Source organism: Bolinopsis microptera, chromosome 1 (genome assembly GCF_026151205.1).
Source record: "Bolinopsis microptera isolate Bmic1 chromosome 1, MBARI_Bmic_1.0, whole genome shotgun sequence".
Classification (NCBI taxonomy): Eukaryota; Metazoa; Ctenophora; class Tentaculata; order Lobata; family Bolinopsidae; genus Bolinopsis; species Bolinopsis microptera.
In genome coordinates this window covers 25,541,072-25,561,700 of record NC_087072.1, presented here as the reverse complement: position 1 = coordinate 25,561,700, position 20,629 = coordinate 25,541,072, and the positions used below count along the sequence as shown (strand labels likewise).

The window sequence follows — 20,629 nt, the reverse complement described above, 5'->3', positions numbered from 1 at the left end:
CATGTCAACAGATGACACAAGGCAGATGTTTGAAGCTGTGCGTACTCTAGCTGACACTAAGCCCAAATCTACTATCAGTGTCCACAATGAAGAAGGTAACTTTGTTGCCACTGATGCTGGTAAAGCTCAAGTGATCAGAGACTACTACGAAAAGCAGTTCACGTGTGAGGACGAACCACTTCAAGCATTTATAGGGGATGGACGTTGCCTAGACATACCCATCACATGTGATGAAGTAAAGAAAGCCGCCCAATGTCTCAAGAACAACAAAGCCACTGGTCCAGATAAAGTCTACAACGAGTGGTTGAAAAATGCTGGTACAAAATTCTGGTCAAAATATGCCGAGATCATCAATAGCGCATTGGAGACCAATTCATTTCCTGATGTTATAGGTGAAACCATCATCACCCCCTTACCGAAACCTCGCAAACCAGCTGGTCCTGTCACTAGTCTACGACCTCTATGTCTATCAAATGGTGCTCGTAAGATATTATCCATGATTGTACTGAAGAGAATTGAAGACAAAGTTGATGCTTTCACTGGTAGCACGCAGGCGGGGTACAAACATGGTAGAAGTTGTGGTGATCTAGTGTGGGCTGAGCGGATGTTGATATCGGTTGTCACGCGTAAACACTTCCAGTATCACAAGATGGGCATAGATATGTCTCGAGCATTTGACACAATCAAACGCCAGACAATACTTGACCTTCTTGTCAAAGCTGGATGCACAGATGATGACCTCAGGCTAGTAAGACTCCTTTTAACCAACACCATGCTCAAGGTCAGAGTGGAAGGAGAACTATCTGCTGTATTCGAGAGTCTTCTTGGGTCCTTCCAAGGTGACAGTCTCTCCGGCAAGCTTTTCACTCTTGTCCTAGCTGGAGCTCTTATAGAACTACGCCATCGACTAGCAGAGTCTCCCCCACACATACCCAATCCCCCTATTTCAAAAGAAGGTATGCCACTGGAGTCAGCGTATTCAGATGATTGTAACTTCATGAACGTGGAAAAAGAATCCTTAGAAGCTATCCTACTAATAGCTAAGGAAGTCTTCAAGGAGTTTAACCTGTTCATTAACACAGAGAAAACAGAATTTACCCATGTTTTCCTCGCTCCTGTTGGGGAAACAATCCCTGGTCGTGATGATACCATGTTACGTGGAAATGAAGATTGGCGGAAGAGTAAGATTCTTGGGTCATTGTTGTGTAGTGAAAGTGATATAGCTGCTCGATGCATTGCTGGGAACAATGCCTTCTATAAGTTCACCAAGATCTGGTCTCAGCAGAATATCTCCGTTACCAGAAAGATAGCAGTATACGAAGCTCAAATTGTATCAATCATCATGTACAATTGCAGTAGTTGGTGTCCTACTGCAAAGTCACTAGAAAAACTAGACATTTGCCATAGAAAACACCTTAGATCATTACTGAACATTTATTGGCCTCATGGAACAATATCCAATGCAAACTTATACCTAAGATGTAACTCAGTAAAGCTATCAGATCGTGTCCCTAAAGCAAGGTGGAAGCTCCTAGGTCATATCTTGCGTAGTGCTGATGACTCCCCCGCTGCATTAGCGTTAAAGTTTGCTGTCACAACAAACTGTAAAGGGCGCGTCGGTGCGCATCGTAAGAATTTGTTCAAGATTATTGTGAATGATTTGACCCGTAGAGGTTTAAAACTTAACTCTTTGAATGATCTTAATAAGCTTAAGATATTAGCCGATGATAAAGTTGCTTGGAGAAACAAATTTTAACTCTAGCTCTCTTGATCTGTACTGATCACCATTTTACTTTTAGGATGACTTGATTTCTTTTAGGGGTTTTGAATATTTTAATGGTGTAAACAGTTTCTTAATAATAATATAACCAATTCTATTAAAAACTTCACTGTTAATATCAGTATTCATCTCCAGTGTATCGTTTAAGAAAAAAGAAGGAGAAGAAGTAGGAGAAGTAGGAGAAGTAGGAGAAGTAGGAGAAGTAGGAGAAGAAGGAGAAGAAGGAGAAGAAGGAGAAGAAGGAGAAGAGGACACGTACGCTACAGTAGAACTGGTGACTACATCCAGACTGAGACAGAGAGAGACAGTGGAACTGTCAGAGAGAGTTGATGTGAACTACTCTACAATATCTGAACTTAGAGAGAATATTGAGAACACTGAGATTGAGAATACTGAGGATATTTACATAAACGTGGGCAAGGACTAGTCACTAATCCGTGGCATCAGTGAATATCTAATAAATGTGGTTCTTTTAATTAATGCATACCTAGTAATTACACAGAATTGATAAACAGACGATGTTTATTATTAATTATGTTGACATTTGTACCCTAATGATTTTTGACGCAGGAGGTCAGAGGTGATAATGATGAGATCAGGGATTGTGCATTTTTAACGACAAATGTAAAAAATAAAGCATAATTCTTCGACTTTATTGAGCTGATTAATGATCGTATTTACATATTCAACAGTATTCATTTAGTTTTTGTAAATACCATAATTTAGTTATTTCCAAGATTTTCTAGAAACGACTATTTAATGAACAGAAAATTCTGGGGACAAACATAATATTAATCATAATACACTACTAGTTACCATAGTTACACTACTAGTAACCATCGTATAGTTAACATCGTAATAAGTTTGGGGTTTTATTATGGTCAGATGGTTATAGCTTTTAAAATAAGAAGTCTAGTTCGATTTGCAAACTGTATCTCGACATACACTGTATATCGTCACGCATGTTATATCGCCATGTAGTACTAGTAGAATGCCTTACGGGCATTTTCTGCTCGATACGCTAGGGACCCCAGATACTCCGTCCAATCTACCCAATTATGGGTTTTGACTTTTGGTAAAATTTCATTCTTGCTGTTGGCTATTTAGAGACGCGACTGTAAGTGTATGAGGGATGTGTTAGATTTCATTTCTGCAAGAAATCTTTGCTAATCTTCTTTGCCAATTCCATTTAAAGATTTACTGCTGATATTCCTGATCTCATTAAATTTAAGCTTTATAATATCTTTTTTTTATTATTAAGGTTTTCTTCACTGGGACAACGGATTAGATAAAAACATAAACTAATTTTGTAGTTTGAAATATAAGTACAAATGATCTATATAAAAAAACAAAATCTATTAAGAAAGGAATGAGCCGCTTTAATTCCAAAATGTCGTTTGGGATCAGTTAAATGTAACGCATTGTTTTATTTTTAGAGATTAAGTTATTGGTTAGAAAGGCAAATCAACTTAATGTAGGATATACCAACTTAAACTTATATCAACATATTTATTTACCAAAAAAACTTCGAACAATCAATTAGCTCTGCAATGGGAATCGAACAATATTATATGTTTTGGGGACAATATTTTTAAACCTTCAAAGTATTTCGATATTGCACAGGCATACTCTTTTACTGATTATTCTCCTCTTCGCCCAACCGACCTCCGACCGGCGCCCGACCGACCTGCCTTGTCTGTTCTATGACCCTTATTTTGAACTATAAGTATAGATAGCAAAAAATACAGCTTTAGAGAGTAGCTGATGGTTTTATTTCTTTATTTCAAAACATAAAATTGAGAATAATAATCCAGCCTTACTTTGCATTCCTTAGCTCTAAATCCAATTTTGATATTACTAAGCCATTACGCAAACACAACAAGACTTCTTCTAGTTCTAGTTCTTCAACAATATATTATGTATCTCAAACTGATCAGAAACACCAGAAGAAAGTTGAGAAGAGGATTAGGAGAAATGAGGATAACATTCCTGGACTGCTGTTACATCGTTCTTCTGAGCACGATTGGAATTCGCAGGAGTCGTTTTCCACACAATCTAAAATCAGAAATAGTTATGATGAACGGTAAAAATAGAAATACAGTGTTTCCCCTGAGCTATAAACGCGCCCCAAAAAATGCACAATAGCTTCTACGTGCATGTTTGGCGAACGTCGGAGCTGATTTTAGCGCAAAAATAAGTTACCCATTTATAACGCAGCTCACCTGTACATTGTACAACGCAATTATTTTAGGATAAATCTTTCGTCCCAAAAACTGCGTTATAGAGGGGACTACAATTACTGTCAATGAATTGTTAAACATGTCGACATGTTAATAATTATAACTGTCAGAAACCTGAAGCGAAGCCTTGTTCCGTAGGCAAGCAGCCCCTAACACTCGACTCCTGGTTAGTGTTAGGGATCATGTGGTAACACTGGCTAACTTCCGGTTCACATGTAGCGATATTACAGTTCTCTGGCTTCATAGAACCCGAGCATGCCATACATTCTAAACTGCTTACACCTGAAGATTTAAATACTCAGGGTCGTTTTCTTAATCTTATCATTTCAAAGACGATTCATTCAACGAATTAAACTTAACATTGACCTGTGCTTATACTTACTTCTGATTAGAAGGACAGTGAGACTGAGAGCAAACACAATCGTCAGATTTCCCATTTCAAAAATAGTATCCTACCAAACCTTGGGGAATGATTGTTAAGATTATTGAATCTTAGGCACAGTTAGTGTATAATGTATGGTTGCCCTATGCTGAGCTTCTATTTTTCTAAAACAAGGCAAATAGTGACGACTTCAAAGGATGAGCAAAATATTTGCCAATAAAGAAAACTTTAGATGGTCATGCAAGATCCTTAAATCTCTTATAATTGGCCGGTTGCTTAGTAACTATCTGGCGTTTGGGATTGCTCAAATAAAGTAAGCACGAAATAAAATGTAACAGTATGTCCGGTGCCATCCAACGGTACTAAAATGCTAACGGCAGCAACAGCATGAAAATAAAGGTGCAGTAAAAAATACAGTATCCAATGTACAGCCATTTTGTGCAGTGAACTGGACGTTCCATGCCTATTGCCTAATGAATTCAATATTTTACGTACACCAAACACAACGGACGTGAACTGTCCAGTGTCCATCACGTTCAATGCATCGAATTGCATGGATAGCCTATGTGCATTGTGCAAGATGGAAATAATGCAAATCATCTTTTATAATGTTTACGACATATTTAGTTACACAATGGGCACAATACGCGTCCAACGGGTATGGAATATAATTATACATTGTGTAACGTAACCATCGAACCAACGTATCTTTTAAAATATAAGCGATTATAATAAAGCTATAGTCGATTCCATTTCTTCTATCCAGCTTATCAAATTAAGCTGTCTAATTCATCAATACGATCGAAAAAAGTTAAACTACTAGTACTATTAAAGTATAAGCAATAAATACGTAGAACAGCTAAACTGTTCCGAACTTCATTATTGATAATTATACAAAACTTCAAAAGCTGCCTGCATCTCGATGATACTACATGCTATTACTGTTGCCACTTGTCAGCAGGATTGACATCTAAATATACTACATACTGTGTTACTGTGTCACTGTGTCACACGGACAATGGATACGCATGTCCTATAATGCGTTCATCGAAACACCCAATATGCTTGTAATTCATTAAAAATAGTAATACGGAAGAATTACAAATATGAGTAGTTTATATTAATATATGATGGCAGCAATGTAGTGAAACCACTAAGTAGCCATTAAGTCAAACAAGGCTAATTTGTCGTTAATTCTGTGGCTACATTAAAAGCTTTTGGCCTGCTTATTATAGATCTGTTTTATAAAGCTGAATTAGTCTGACTCACGGCAGACGGAACGGTTTATTTTGGAGTTACGCTTTTCCAAAAATTTAAGCAAAATAAGTAATCAGACATTCAGGCCGTTCTAATTTAACCAGGTTAAGCTTTTAAACGTACAACAATTGTCATAACAGCTAGCTGGTAACCACGATACCCGGCTGGTAACCACGATACCCGGCTGGTAACCATGACGATACCCGGCTGGTAACCATGACGATACCCGGCTGGTAACCATGATACCCGGCTGGTAACCACGATACCCGGCTGGTAACCATGACGATACCCGGCTGGTAACCACGATACCCGGCTGGTAACCACGATACCCGGCTGGTAACCATGACGATACCCGGCTGGTAACCACGATACCCGGCTGGTAACCATGACGATACCCGGCTGGTAACCATGACGATACCCGGTTGGTAACCATGACGATACCCGGCTGGTAACCACGATACCCGGCTGGTAACCATGACGATACCCGGCTGGTAACCATGACGATACCCGGCTGATTTTAACATGACTGTCCAGTAGTGGCACCAATGTATTCAAAATTAATTCAGACTGACAGGACAACTAAAGTAAACCTTAAAGTTATAGCATTGGTTATAACAAACGGATAGGTCTACACTAGACAAGACATATTGACATATACTGCAGATACACCTCGCTTTATAATATTAACCCGACCACAAGCTGGTATAGTACAACATGCGATAGCTAGGAAAGTTCCTTGTTTGATAATTGCCATTATAGCAGAGTTACGCTTATTACACTGACTAAAAGTGTCAAGTGAACGGAAGCGTGCCGGACCTAACAAACTCAATAAAGTTCAACCAATTTCTTTGTAAAATTGAGGGAAAGATCTTTAGATAATCCAGTTTTTCAATTTTGCAAGCAGATACAGGCAGATGCTATATAAAGTATAACGGGAAGATTTGATTCATAAGTGCGCATACCTACAAATCCTAGTGTGATGCTAATTGGCGAATTATCGAATACAGCTCTTGCACAGTAGGGCTTTTCTCACTATGTGAGATTCTGAGAAACAACAGGAAGGAAGGCCGTGATTCGAAGATTTTACGCAGCTGCGGTAGCACCTAAACTTAAAAAAACATCGGTGATTTTATTGAACATTTTATCTGTTCTATTATTTTAAATCATTCAGAAAGCTGGTGTCTATTTAAAGAATATTCTAGTTTTCTTCCATAAACTAACTAATGCTTGGTCTTGATGATAGGGAGAGCTCTAAATTGGGTCATGGGTGTTAACACACCCAAACTACAAAATATATAAACATAATAACATAATACAAACTTTGTGCACTATTTTTCAACAAACGGAAAACGGCGTCCATTTGTCCAGGTACGTGTTGAATATTTGGAAACTCAGTTTTTTGCCGTCAAATTAAATCTACTGTAAATCTAAAAACGTGAGCCGTTTTTTCAGTTGGAAGCATGGCTATATATTTGTCAGAATCACCCATAAGCGACCTGTATGTCTTTGTCGAAGAACATAATTAAAATGCGGCTAATTTCAAAATACAAAGCGGATTGTTAGTAAGTGAATAATTTGATTAAATCAGTCGGAATGGACATATCTAATTCATGTGGCCTCCTGGAGCTGACCAATGAACCGGCATGTTATTCAGTAATTGGAGGACTGAAAAATTATAAATAAAAACTGGAATTCGTCAGGTATGCCGGAATAATTGACATGTATAATTTTGTCTGGTATTTAGGTCTTACTATTAATGTGACTAATTAAGTAAAGATGGTAGGTTAATTATATTAATACCACGTTTTCTGGTTTTTTTAAAGCGCTAAGAGTTTTAGATTTCGATCGGAGTAGAAAATCAAACGTCGCCTGTCTTCTTCATAAAAATGTAACTGAATAGACTACAATGTTGAATGTATTAGTATCATTTTCTTTTTATTGATTAAAAAATTACATTGTTTTTATCAAATTCGATTTCATTGTCAATTGTCGACAAATATCATTGCCACCAGCAGTACCTGTACAGTGGTGACACTGCCGATAGTTCCTCCTCCACTGAAAGGGCGACAATAGCACTATCCGAGATCATAATCATTGGATAGTCGGATCGAGCGAAATTTTATTGAATTGTGTTTGGCCATTCGAATTACGTTTGTCCTGAAAAAATTAGAGTTATAGCTTCTCAAATGACCGAGAACCATAACTAGTTTATTCATTATATGTGATCAGGTGATTGGCTTTTCTAATCACGTGATACCCCGTTAAACATTATGGGAATCGTTAAGGCTGCCCAATTAAGGTGTCGTGTCACGGTGTCACATAATCTTCTTCTTCTTCGTAGGGGGCTGTGGTCATTATCACTAATGGAAAGATCGTGACCACTATAACTATAAGATAGAGCATTGGAGCCGAGCGTGCTAAATCACTCTACAGTCGATCTTCGAGATTGTTCTAAAAGGGCCCCCGACAGTTGAAACCAACTTCAATCGATGTATTTTCGGACGCTGATTCCGAATCACCCCTCATGACATAGGGTTAAAATGCTCCCCCGACGAGATATTGGCGAAAAACTGTCTCGATCACGTGATATGACCGTATAAGGAAGTTAGTCTAATTTCTCGTTAGGGTTAGGGTTAGGGTTTCAGCAAATGCTTTTGTTAAGGATTGGGTTAGGGTTAGGGTTGGGATCAGATGGGAGGGTTAGGGTTTCGAATAGTCGTTCAGAACCAGCTAGAGAACGGGTTGAAAAAGTCACGTGACAGTCGAGTGTAGAGTGATTAATCATCATCCCATTGGAGCCCTGTGCTTACCCCGGTAAAATTAATTAGTGGAGAAAAAAAGTTAAACTTTGTTTTCTCCGCATTTAGTAAATCGTTTTGTTGCTTGTATGAAGCTGATGATCCTTGGTAGTGAGAACTTGTCCACTATGTCTGTCACACTAAGATAGAAGGAGTCAATATTTATATATCCTCCTCGTTGGTAAGACCATTTCGGGCACTGGCCACTGACCAATAAAGTGTTTCATTGTCTCATCTTCCGTAAGACAGTGTGGTAATTTAGTTCACAATGTCCAGTAAGGAATTGTGTCGCTGTTCTTGTGCTCTCTTTGCCAAGTTTCGGGATTGATCTGGCGAACTTATTTCTCCATACTCGTTTGAAGTGAGTGTTAGGCGACGTTCTCCATCTTTCCCCCATTTTCCGATGACTCATACTCCGCACAGTCCGCAGCGCTCCCTTCCATAATACTTTTAGTATTGGTAGAGAGTCACATAATCAATAATCACCCAATCTATTTTGCTAACGAGATACACAAAATGCTTGATAACTTCGTCATTTATAATCCGTTTCACATAATCTTTTTTTCAGATCAGATGCAAAATGTAATAATCTACCGTCTCTGAAAAAATTAGGGGTCCAACATGTTCAGAGAGAACAATATAGGTGTTTTAATATTGAATGGGCGTGGTCTAAAATATTCGAATTTTCAAATTTTGGCCACGATATCCTCGAACAAGTAGGTGCAGTATGCCATCTGCAAAGCAACAACTCTCAAATATAAAACACGGCGGAGGTATAAGACCCGACGTATGGTCACTGACTTTTGGCCCACCCTGTATGAATTTAACTATATTATATTTTACCAAAACCCATAATCATGGGTAGAGTGGACCGCTGCCAGTGTCTCTCTTTCCCAAACAAAAGGAAATGATATTAATTTGATTGACCGTTCTCAAATGCAAAATGTTACCGAGAATGAAATCGGTCGCTCGCTTTTCCCATTCATTCACGGCTTACGAATTGTATAAATAAGTTTCGATTGATTACATCAATCAGATGCTGTAAAAATCTCTTTGGGTTGCGTTCGGGTCGATACCTAGTATTTCGGGGTAAGGGACAAGGGTGGTAGTTATTACTTATTGAACAAGCTGGAGTTTATTGAATCTTCATTGCCGAGTACAGCTGCCTTTGGGTAGTTCTTCTTAATCTATTAGGTACAATTGTAAATGAATGGGAAAAGCGAGCGACCGATTTCATTCTCGGTAACATTTTGCATTTGAGAACGGTCAATCAAATTAATATCATTTCCTTTTGTTTGGGAAAGAGAGACACTGGCAGCGGTCCACTCTACCCATGATTATGGGTTTTGGTAAAATATCATCTCTTTTTGATTATAATGTCAGGGTACTTTATAAAGTCGAAATATAAACTGATATCTTCATTAATAAGGAGGAAGTTTCAACGATTTCGAAATTTTTCCTTTAAAAACATATCCTTGTGTTTAGGGAAGCATATCGGTCGATGCCACTTAATACTTATTCAAGTTGGCATTAAGTATTAAGTGCCAACTTGAATACTTAATGCCAATTTCAAGAAGAACTGTAATCACAACGGCACTCTAAAGTTGACAGAAAATGACGAAAACAGCAATTTTCAGTGATTTTAGCAATTTTCTTTTAATTTGGGCGTGTCCCCACGTGTGAAACTTTTCGATTTTCAACTTTAAAACTAGCCTAATGCACAATTTATACCTATAAGAAGCAGAAATGAGCTCCACAACCCAAGGCATGGCCCAACACCAGAGAATACTAAATCGCAAAATTGACGTTTTTATAAAATAATTCTTCAAAAAAGCACAAACTTCAATAACGAATATCTTTATGAAAGAGCAAGCTAGAAAAACTTTCCGGTAGATTTTCAGAATGCTTGAACAATTATCTAAGATGAAAATTTCCTCAGATTTTTAATAAAATTACATCTTAATGGTTTAAAATTAATTTTAAAAGTTATTACTTTGTCAAAAATCAAGTTTTAAAAACGGTTAACTTGATGACGTCATCAAGGGGTGTTTATGACGTCAAATAATTTTTTTATACAATGTAAACTAAAGTGTAAACAATTATTTGCAAGACCTGTGGTCGGAAATGGCTGTATCTTTTATATAGGTACAAATCTACAGACACCTGAATGTAGCCTATAATTGACTGGCAAAGCGTCTATCCCTGAATATATGTATATGTATATGTATGTATGTATGTATCACGACAATCTGTCGTAAAACAGGGGTTCTAGAAAACCCATTTCCCGATGCTCCTGAAACTTGAAACTTTTTTTGCAATCGATTTGGTCAACGTCTAGACGTCCTAAAAAATTTCAGATCTCTAACTCAATTTTAACATGGTTTTTAAGGCACCTGAATATGGCGATTTTGGGTTTTTTACCGAATTTCGTATAACAGTGCTGGCGAGTATTTTATGCAAATTTCTTAAAAATCTCAACATAACTATTTTTTATTTCTGTCATCTTTGACATCAAATTAGAATGTTTTGAACTAAAAATAAATCTGTCGAACGACTTCCGATGAGTCTTAATGCCTGAAAAACTCCTGCCGGAGGCGGCGGCCTTCGGCCGCCGCCTCCGGCCGGAGTGCACGCTTCGCGTGCACGAAAGAGGCTTGTAACGTGTACCAAAGGGGGTATAATAGTAAAGGGGGTATAATAGTAAATGGGGTACATAGTATACCCACAATAAATGCAACGGTCGTGCTTGCCAGCACTGTGATAAAAGTAACATTTGAAGGGGCTCATTCTCATCAATCGCAACCAAAAATGTCTGCAAAAGGTAATTCGAGATAAAACATAACCCAGACTGTCAAAGAATTCACAATGCTACACTTGCACTAATAACTAAGACAATACAAACAGCCCGCTCCATACAGGAGTCGAGTAATTCTGCCAAGCACTTTAGACGAAGTCAGAGACAGTATGCGTCGAACTTGTATGGTTTATCATTACTCATTACGTTGTAACACTGACACTACAACGATTAGTATAGAGTTGCAATTTGGAATTTACTTAGTAATTCTTACTTCGGCTACAGCATTTACTAAACCCAAAGGTCTGAGTTGGCGATCATAATCACGCCTGTCCCTGTCCCTGTCCCTGTCCCTGTCCCTGTCCCTGTCCCTGTCCCTGTCCCTGTCCCTGTCCCTGTCCCTGTCCCTGTCCCTGTCCCTGTCCCTGTCCCTGTCCCTGTCCCTGTCCCTGTCCCTGTCCCTGTCCCTGTCCCTGTCCCTGTCCCTGTCCCTGTCCCTGTCCCTGTCCCTGTCCCTGTCCCTGTCCCTGTCCCTGTCCCTGTCCCTGTCCCTGTCCCTGTCCCTGTCCCTGTCCCATCTCGGAAGGGATCTCTGCGGTAGGATTTAATTTAAGATTGTAACTGGACTTCTGTTCAAAGTTTTTAGTTTTTATCATTTTTACGGACCATACTGTGAGTAGCCAAAATTTTGGAGGTCCTATTCATGAGAAGTGGAGAAGGGCGGCTAACAAGTTTTATTTTGGCAATTTTAAATAATTTCGAGCCTTCTTATAATAATAATAAATTATCGGTTTTAATAAAATAAAAGGGAAAACGCTGATCAGCTGCAATTTTAACAATCTACGTAAAACTCAGTAAACGACACCGCCGCTAAAATTAAAGAAATAACCCCGGTGTTTGAAATGAGTCTGTTTGGTAACCATTGGACCTGTATCCTCCAGCCATAACACATCACATCCTGCGTCAGCTGCAATATTTTAATAATCCTGATCTCATACATGCAAAAGAGAGAGAGTATTTTGAAAATACATAAATAATCTACAATCATAAACAATAGGCGGCCAAAATTGTGATCGGCCCTGATAATGAATAAGTACTAGCAGTAGCAATACACAGAGGGCAAATAAAGGTCGTCCACAAAAGGGCCGATAAGATTTATCGGTTTTGCTATTATAGTAGTGTCAACACAGTGTGGGAAATTTTCAAGCTGCTAATTGGTTTTGGTTTGTGGAATTTGATTCTATGTGTGATTAATTGTACTCTGTTTACTCCACTTAAATATCCATTTGAACTTTGATAATTGAGCATGCGTAGGACTACTTTTATATTTAACAGATTGATGCTAATCTATTCCTATTTCTTCAGGTTTGAATAAAAGTCGATATAAATGAAAGTATCTGAATCTATTGGAAAATTAAAGATTGAATATAACAATGATAATATTATTAGAGACGAACACACTTGAATACAGGATTATATAATACTGATACAGATCACAGATTATCACAATAAATCACTCTATCAAATCCACATAGCAATTCTGTCCTGACAAGGGCTTAACACTATTGTACCTCATGAGCTGAATATTTTCTCCTTTTACTGGAGTAAACTTGAAGTGGTAGAATAAATGAGAAATTACCGATTTAAATTCTATTTTGGCCAACTCCTTCCCCAAACAGTTTCTTGGCCCTATTCCAAATGGTAAAAATCCGTGTGGGTGTCTGTTCTGGTCGTGGTGAACATTTGTTCTCCTAGTAGGAGTCCTTGTGAGTCCAGGAGTACCCTTCTCCTTGCTTGTACTGAACGTGTAGTTGTCAAAACGTCCTGGATTGAACTCCTTGTGATCTGATCCCCAAATCTTTTCGTTGCATAAATTTGCATTCTTCAATCCTGTGCAATAACAGAATGAAACCTATTATATTGCAGGTCATTTAATATTTTTCATTAAAAATCCCCTATCAGGTCATTCAATGATATCATCATATATAGTCTTTATCAAAAATTCCTAAATAAAGGATGAAAATCATCGCTCTGGAGAAGAAAACTTTGTGTTCGCTAAGTCACGCTCATCTTGACAGTTCGGTGGATGGCTAATTCAGTCTGTTAGCGGAACTTAGTGCCTAAAATCAAGGCGTCAGGTCTAAGAATTGGTATAGTCTAATGGCATCAAGGTAAGGAGGATCACCTGGAGTGGACATCCTGAATATAGAAGCAGCTGGAACTCTCGTTTAGTTCGCAACAATCTGCTGGAGGAAAGTTCCTCGGACTTTGTATCCAGCAATTTCTGACAGTGTGGTGGAGCTATTTGTGTTTCGCGAATGCACAATAGAACGTCACTCATATCGTCCACCTTGCAGCACATCCGTCAAGAGGCACGTGTCTCTGTAGAATTTGGTGCCGATAACCGAACACATTCGAGAAAGCTGTCCGGACTCCAGCTATTATCGCAATCCTCCTCACCTCTGCTTGGTTATCGCCAATGTTCCTGGTCCAACAGGTTCCTAAATTCCACACATCGTATTCTGTAGCCCAAAGCTTGTTCCAAAATTGTTGCTATCATCTCGAGTCATCAGAACCTGCCCTGTACAGGTCATCTCCGACTTCGTGTTGTTTCCACTAAATTCCCATAGTGTTCAATCCAGGGGTATCTGTAATGGTTTGAACTCCCCAAAATCAGTCTCAAACTGGACTTTTACTCCGTTCAGCATATTACAGCTCTATCGTTGTTCCGGTGTAGGTTACATTCATGTCGTCTATTCCGCTGGCGTGTTCTTCTAGAGAAGGAACTTCTCTCCGTTCTGTGCGACTATCCAACTTGGGTAATAATCTGGGGGTGCTTGCCCTGTCGTGGTGATTACAACCTGTCCAGGACATGTTACTTCCGTTTACGCATGGCAGGAATCGACCTGAAATAAGTTGGTTCAATACAATTTGTAGGGATAACAAATACATGTATATAAAAGTCCCAGACTTGACATTGTTAATATTTGTTATGTTTAGTAAAAAAATTTTATTGTTGTATTTAGATTCAACATTGTAGGAGTTCTCAGAGTTTATAGCTTTTAATGTTATAAATGTGAAATGTGGAATTGTAGAAAATGAAGGTACTTAGGTCTTTTGAACTTACCAACAATCATCCATCGTATCGATTGGCGTCATCGCTAAGACTCCTGGATGCATTCGAATAGCACGTGAGTTACTGCGCGCGACAAATCAATCGAGCGCCAACAAATTGTTTTTGAGCAAACTGAAATTTCGTAGCATTCATAACATTAATTTCATTGCGCGCTCCAGAAACTCCATAACAATTCAAAATGTGCTTATGTAGTAATTTCATGAGGGAAGTTTATTAGAAATTAAATCTATGTACCCTACTCTATAACCCTAGTCCCTTTCTAACTTGATTTGATTGAATATTTACATTTTTGCCTACGAAATATTGTCGGAGTTTGAAGTCAGTCACTCCCAGAAAATCTAGATCATATCCACACTTAATTATCCAATTAAATACAGTGCTTTTAATTACGATCGTAAAATAATCGCACACTCCGATCATTCCCAGTTACATCATTCCATCATCTGTACGCCAGCAGGGTGTCATAATTATTGGCGTGTTTGAAATTTTATGTGTATTTTATGATGAAATCAACATTTTTCGACGGGTCATAACTTTACTTCTGAATATCGGAATTACAAAATTCAAAAACTGGTCTGTAGACAATTGTCTGAACTTTTCCTTAATTTCAGAATTTTGTGTTGATGTACCTCAAAACCCATAATTTAGGCCGTTATTTAAAGGATCGATTCCATACTTGGTTAGATTTACGAAGGAGTAAGGGACTTTTTCTGAAATTATTCTTTAGACTAAAGTGCACAGCTCTTCATAGCGAAAGATATAGAAAACTATAGATTTTATAAAAGCTCTCTTTCTCCTCTAACTGACGCAATAAAATATAGTCGGGCGGACTCATCCCGGAATTCAGGGGAAGCAGCCGAAGGCTTCAAGTCCAATAATCCAAATTTTTCTCATTCGTCGTGATTATCGACGAAATTTAACTTCTTTCGGACTTCGTTTTTAGACTGAACTGTAGTATGAAGGATTATCTCTCGAATGATCAAGACTCCATAGGAAACTGACCCTCAGAAGTCAAGTAATGATCGTTTCTAAAAGCTTGGGTAAGCTAAAATTTTACGCAAAATTGCGCGCCAATAACTATGACACGGGACACCCTGCTGTAGATGGCTCTATTTCAGCAATATTTCAGCAATTTGATGAGCGGTTAATGTTAACTCTCAAAATAAAGTTCCATCAGATATGTCACATGACAATGAGTGAGCTGAGTAACGTTACGCCACTGCAGCTGCTAAAGTAAGGTATTCTCATAATGTGGCTATATTTCAATAATGTAAGAAAGATGGCACACTTGAAACGGTCTCGCGGTCGACAGCAGCTTTCTCTATTGTCATCGAATCAAATTCATTTACATTACCTTTGTTCGTTGCTTGATGTTTGCATCATGCGACAATTTGACCAAAAATGGCAGAATTCCACCAACAATTAGATTGAGAAGAAAGATAACCCAGGAATGTGATTCACGCTAACCTGATCTTTATACTTGAGTGTTTTGAAGTCCTTGTTCGTCCCCTGACCCCAGATCTGAAACAAGACATGGTATATAGTAGATATGTATATAGTAGTATGTGTATAGTATGTACATGTAGACATATATATAGTAGGACAAACGCTTTACAAGATAAAAATGAATATTAAATATATAATTTACAAGATCAATATTAAATATATAATTTGAAACAGTTAAAAGAACGCACTTTCATTGCTTCAACTCTAAAACCGAGCGTTTGTGATGAGCTTTCTCTTTCCCGGAACTGAAACAAGTCAACATTAGAAACACCACGTGACGTCATACCACGTGACATCATACCACGTGACGTCATACCACGTGACGTCATACCACGTGACGTCATACCACGTGACGTCATACCACGTCATAACAGCTTAATACTGTAAAATACTGACTGTCATATAGCGTAGTTTGGTAACAGCTTTATAAAATACTGACTGTCATATAGCGTAGTTTGGTAACAGCTTTATAAAATACTGACTGTCATATAGCGTAGTTTGGTAACAGCTTTATAAAATACTGACTGTCATATAGCGTAGTTTGGTAACAGCTTTATAAAATACTGACTGTCATATAGCGTAGTTTGGTAACAGCTTTATAAAATACTGACTGTCATATAGCGTAGTTTGGTAACAGCTTTATAAAATACTGACTGTCATATAGCGTAGTTTGGTAACAGCTTTATAAAATACTGACTGTCATATAGCGTAGTTTGGTAACAGCTTTATAAAATACTGACTGTCATATAGCGTAGTTTGGTAACAGCTTTATAAAATACTGACTGTCATATAGCGTAGTTTGGTAACAGCTTTATAAAATACTGACTGTCATATAGCGTAGTTTGGTAACAGCTTTATAAAATACTGACTGTCATATAGCGTAGTTTGGTAACAGCTTTATAAATACTGACTGTCATATAGCGTAGTTTGGTAACAGCTTTATAAAATACTGACTGTCATATAGCGTAGTTTGGTAACAGCTTATATAAAATACTGACTGTCATATAGCGTAGTTTGGTAACAGCTTTATAAAATACTGACTGTCATATAGCGTAGTTTGGTAACAGCTTTATAAAATACTGACTGTCATATAGCGTAGTTTGGTAACAGCTTTATAAAATACTGACTGTCATATAGCGTAGTTTGGTAACAGCTTTATAAAATACTGACTGTCATATAGCGTAGTTTGGTAACAGCTTTATAAAATACTGACTGTCATATAGCGTAGTTTGGTAACAGCTTTATAAAATACTGACTGTCATATAGCGTAGTTTGGTAACAGCTTTATAAAATACTGACTGTCATATAGCGTAGTTTGGTAACAGCTTTATAAAATACTGACTGTCATATAGCGTAGTTTGGTAACAGCTTTATAAAATACTGACTGTCATATAGCGTAGTTTGGTAACAGCTTTATAAAATACTGACTGTCATATAGCGTAGTTTGGTAACAGCTTTATAAAATACTGACTGTCATATAGCGTAGTTTGGTAACAGCTTTATAAAATACTGACTGTCATATAGCGTAGTTTGGTAACAGCTTTATAAAATACTGACTGTCATATAGCGTAGTTTGGTAACAGCTTTATAAAATACTGACTGTCATATAGCGTAGTTTGGTAACAGCTTTGTCGATGTTCTCCTGTTCGGTGGGCTCGGAGGGATCCTGTTTTACCATCTTGTCATACAAATCCTCCCGTAGCTTCTGGTTCTTTACTTCAAACTCTTTGAAAGTCCTGCACAAAGTGGGACACGTCATGTACGAGTAGTGATACTAATACAATTACATACTATATATTATACTGAGTAACAGTATTGGAATGTCAAGAATAAAATATTCAGAGAAAACAGAACAATAGAAGAAATTTGATAAAAGGAAAAATATGTAATAATGTAAGAGGTCTTTAGCGTTCTGTTATCTTATAGGACTATTACTACACAGTGCCCCCCCCCACTACTACTACACAGTGCCCCCCCCCCCCTATAACTACACAGTGCCCCCCCCCCACTACTACTACAAAAGGGTCATAAGTACTTATTCTACTTTATATTACACATGATCAAGTAAAGAAAGAGTATTTTAAAGATAAGTCTTATCTTGTTCCTAATATGTATAATATGTACTAAGAAGGCTTATTTCTCTATAATTTTAGTGAAAGTTACGTTTTCTAAAGATACGCTTTTGGAATGCCTTGATTGTAACATAAGACTACTATACTATACTACTATTTTGTATTGTTGTGATACAGTGCGCGGATACATGACATTACCTTGCTTAATATAAATTACATGATAATACTAGGCTCAATAACGGGGCTCCTATTTGCCAGTATTCACAGAAGGGCTCCTTTTAGAGTTGGCTGAGAGCCTGAGTGTGGAGTTACACCACATGTTTATTGTAGGGGAATAGTGGCCAATGAGGGGGGAGTGTGGGGCACGTGACCCCCCCGCCACCTGGGCCACTAGTGAGACATTCACTCGTTACAGGATAACATCTGTTCTACAATCTTACATCACGCGTCTTCCTGCACTGTTAGCGGTATATTGTGCACAGTGGAGGGGGGGGGGGGGAGGGTTATCTGTAGTACTAGTGATCTAGCTTATAACTATTATAATATAATATGCGTGTAATTACTTAAGAACTTATCAGTGGATAATGGTGTATTACCATTATCCACCAGCATTACTGATTTACTTATTATTAATATAGTCCAAAAAACTTTACTGTGCTCCTAGTCTCTTACTTATTAATTTACTAAGTTTCAACATACTCCTACAACTGCTTACTTGTTCACGTAACCGGTAACAGTATAACACACTCACCTAGTCCCCATCTTTATGTCCATACCACACCCGTCTGTGAAATGACACATCACGTCCTCCATCCCTATCCACCTCTTGCCGTCATGTTCCTTGGTTCCCAGGAAGTCAGGAACATAAGCGTGCAGTGAGCTCTCGTTCAGTTCCTTCAGCACTTTAGCCTCTATCTCCCCGTCTTTAGCTTGCTGTTTCCACAGAGCACCTGGTCCAGCTATGTGGAAATGTCCTGCAAGTGGTACCAGGGTTACCAGAGTTACCAGGGTTACCAGAGTTACCAGGGTAGCACTACCAGGGTTGAGGGTTACCAGGGTTACCAGAGTTACCAGGGTTACCAGAGTTACCAGGGTAGCACTACCAGGGTTGAGGGTTACCGCGGTGACCAGAGTACCACTACCAGGGTTGAGGGTTACCAGGGTTTCCAGGGGTACCACTACCAGGGTTGAGGGTTACCAGGGTTACCAGGGTTACCAGAGGTACCAGGGTTACCAGAGTTACCAGGGTTACCAGAGTTACCAGGGTAGCACTACCAGGGTTTAGGGTTACCGGGGTGACCAGGGTACCACTTCCAGGGTTGAGGGTTACCAGGGTTTCCAGGGGTACCACTACCAGGGTTGAGGGTTACCAGGGTTTCTAGGGTTACCAGGGGTACCACTACCAGGGTTGAGGGTTACCAGGGTACCACTACCAGGGTTGAGGGTTACCAGGGTTACCAGGGTTTTCGACTCTACATTTAGTAAAATATGTTCCTAGTTTTTCGAGTAGAACCATCGTAAGGCCCTCTACTATCATTATCAGAGATCTCAACCGCAAATAATAAATTGTTGCACTATATTATATTACTTTCACTGTATTATAGGGTGGGCGACAATTGACCCCCCGACAATTGACCCCCCGACAATTGACCCCCCGACAATATAATTTAATACAATTGACCCTGACCCTGACCCTGACCCTGACCCTGACCCTGACCCTGACCCTGACCCTGACCCTGACCCTGACCCTGACCCTGACCCTGACCCTGACCCTGACCCTGACCCTGACCCTGACCCTGACCCTGACCCTGACCCTGACCCAGGACTCTGACCCTAACCCTAACCCTAACCCTAACCCTAACCCTAACCCTAACCCTAACCCTAACCCTGACCCAGGATCCTGACCCTAACCCTAACCCTAACCCTAACCCTAACCCAGGACCCTAACCCTAACCCTTTACATGGGGGGTCAAGTGTCGGGGGGTCAATTGTCGTACTAAACCCTAGATTTCGCGACAATTGACCCCAGTGTAATTACATAGGGGTCAATTGTCGGGGGGTCAATTGTCGGGGGGTCAATTGTCGCGGTACCGTATTATACAGTAAAACCCCGATCTAATGCGGAAAGGAAGAACCCGCGGTAAATCGAGGTTTTGGTTTTTGGGGTCAAAAATTGGTCAAAAAAAGGGTCAACATTCGACAAGGCCTGAAATCCATTTATTGTTATATTTTTGATATTTTCAAGAAAATACTTAGCAATTCAATATCTAAATTAAACTGAATTCTTGCTGCCTTTACATTATTTATAGGTAGTTTTGAGTAATTGTATAGCAAATTCTGAAATTGAGTATGGTTTACACTGTTCCTGTAATCTGTATACCCGGAAATAAATAACCAATTAAAATGTTAAAAGTTTAGACAGTGTACAATGATATAGACATTATAACTGATCATTAGCCACAGAGGATCAATTAGCTAACCTGGTAACCTGGTAACCTGGTAACTTGGTAACCTGGTAACCTGGTAACCTGGTAACTTGGTAACCTGGTAACTTGGTAACCTGGTAACCTGGTAACCTGGTAACTTGGTAACCTGGTAACCTGGTAACCTGGTAACTTGGTAACCTGGTAACTTGGTAACCTGGTAACCTGGTAACCTGGTAAC

The 20,629-nt window shown here is 38.8% G+C and overlaps 2 protein-coding genes across 2 annotated transcripts in view; both read right to left on the bottom strand.

The window, feature by feature from the left end:
• Positions 1-20,629, bottom strand: part of LOC134826129 (uncharacterized) — a 365,739-nt gene that overhangs the window by 73,175 nt on the left and 271,935 nt on the right. The gene's annotated exons all lie outside the window — the stretch shown is intronic.
• The window catches only part of LOC134823536 (uncharacterized), a 33,945-nt gene continuing 27,452 nt past the window's right edge, over positions 14,137-20,629 (bottom strand). Inside the window, exons 5-9 of the mRNA XM_063835043.1 lie at positions 18,717-18,939; positions 17,494-17,629; positions 16,082-16,138; positions 15,855-15,908; positions 14,137-14,157 (exon numbers count right to left, since the gene is read on the bottom strand). Coding sequence (XP_063691113.1) covers positions 14,137-14,157; positions 15,855-15,908; positions 16,082-16,138; positions 17,494-17,629; positions 18,717-18,939 — 491 coding nt within the window. The remainder of the gene's footprint in view (positions 14,158-15,854; positions 15,909-16,081; positions 16,139-17,493; positions 17,630-18,716; positions 18,940-20,629) is intronic.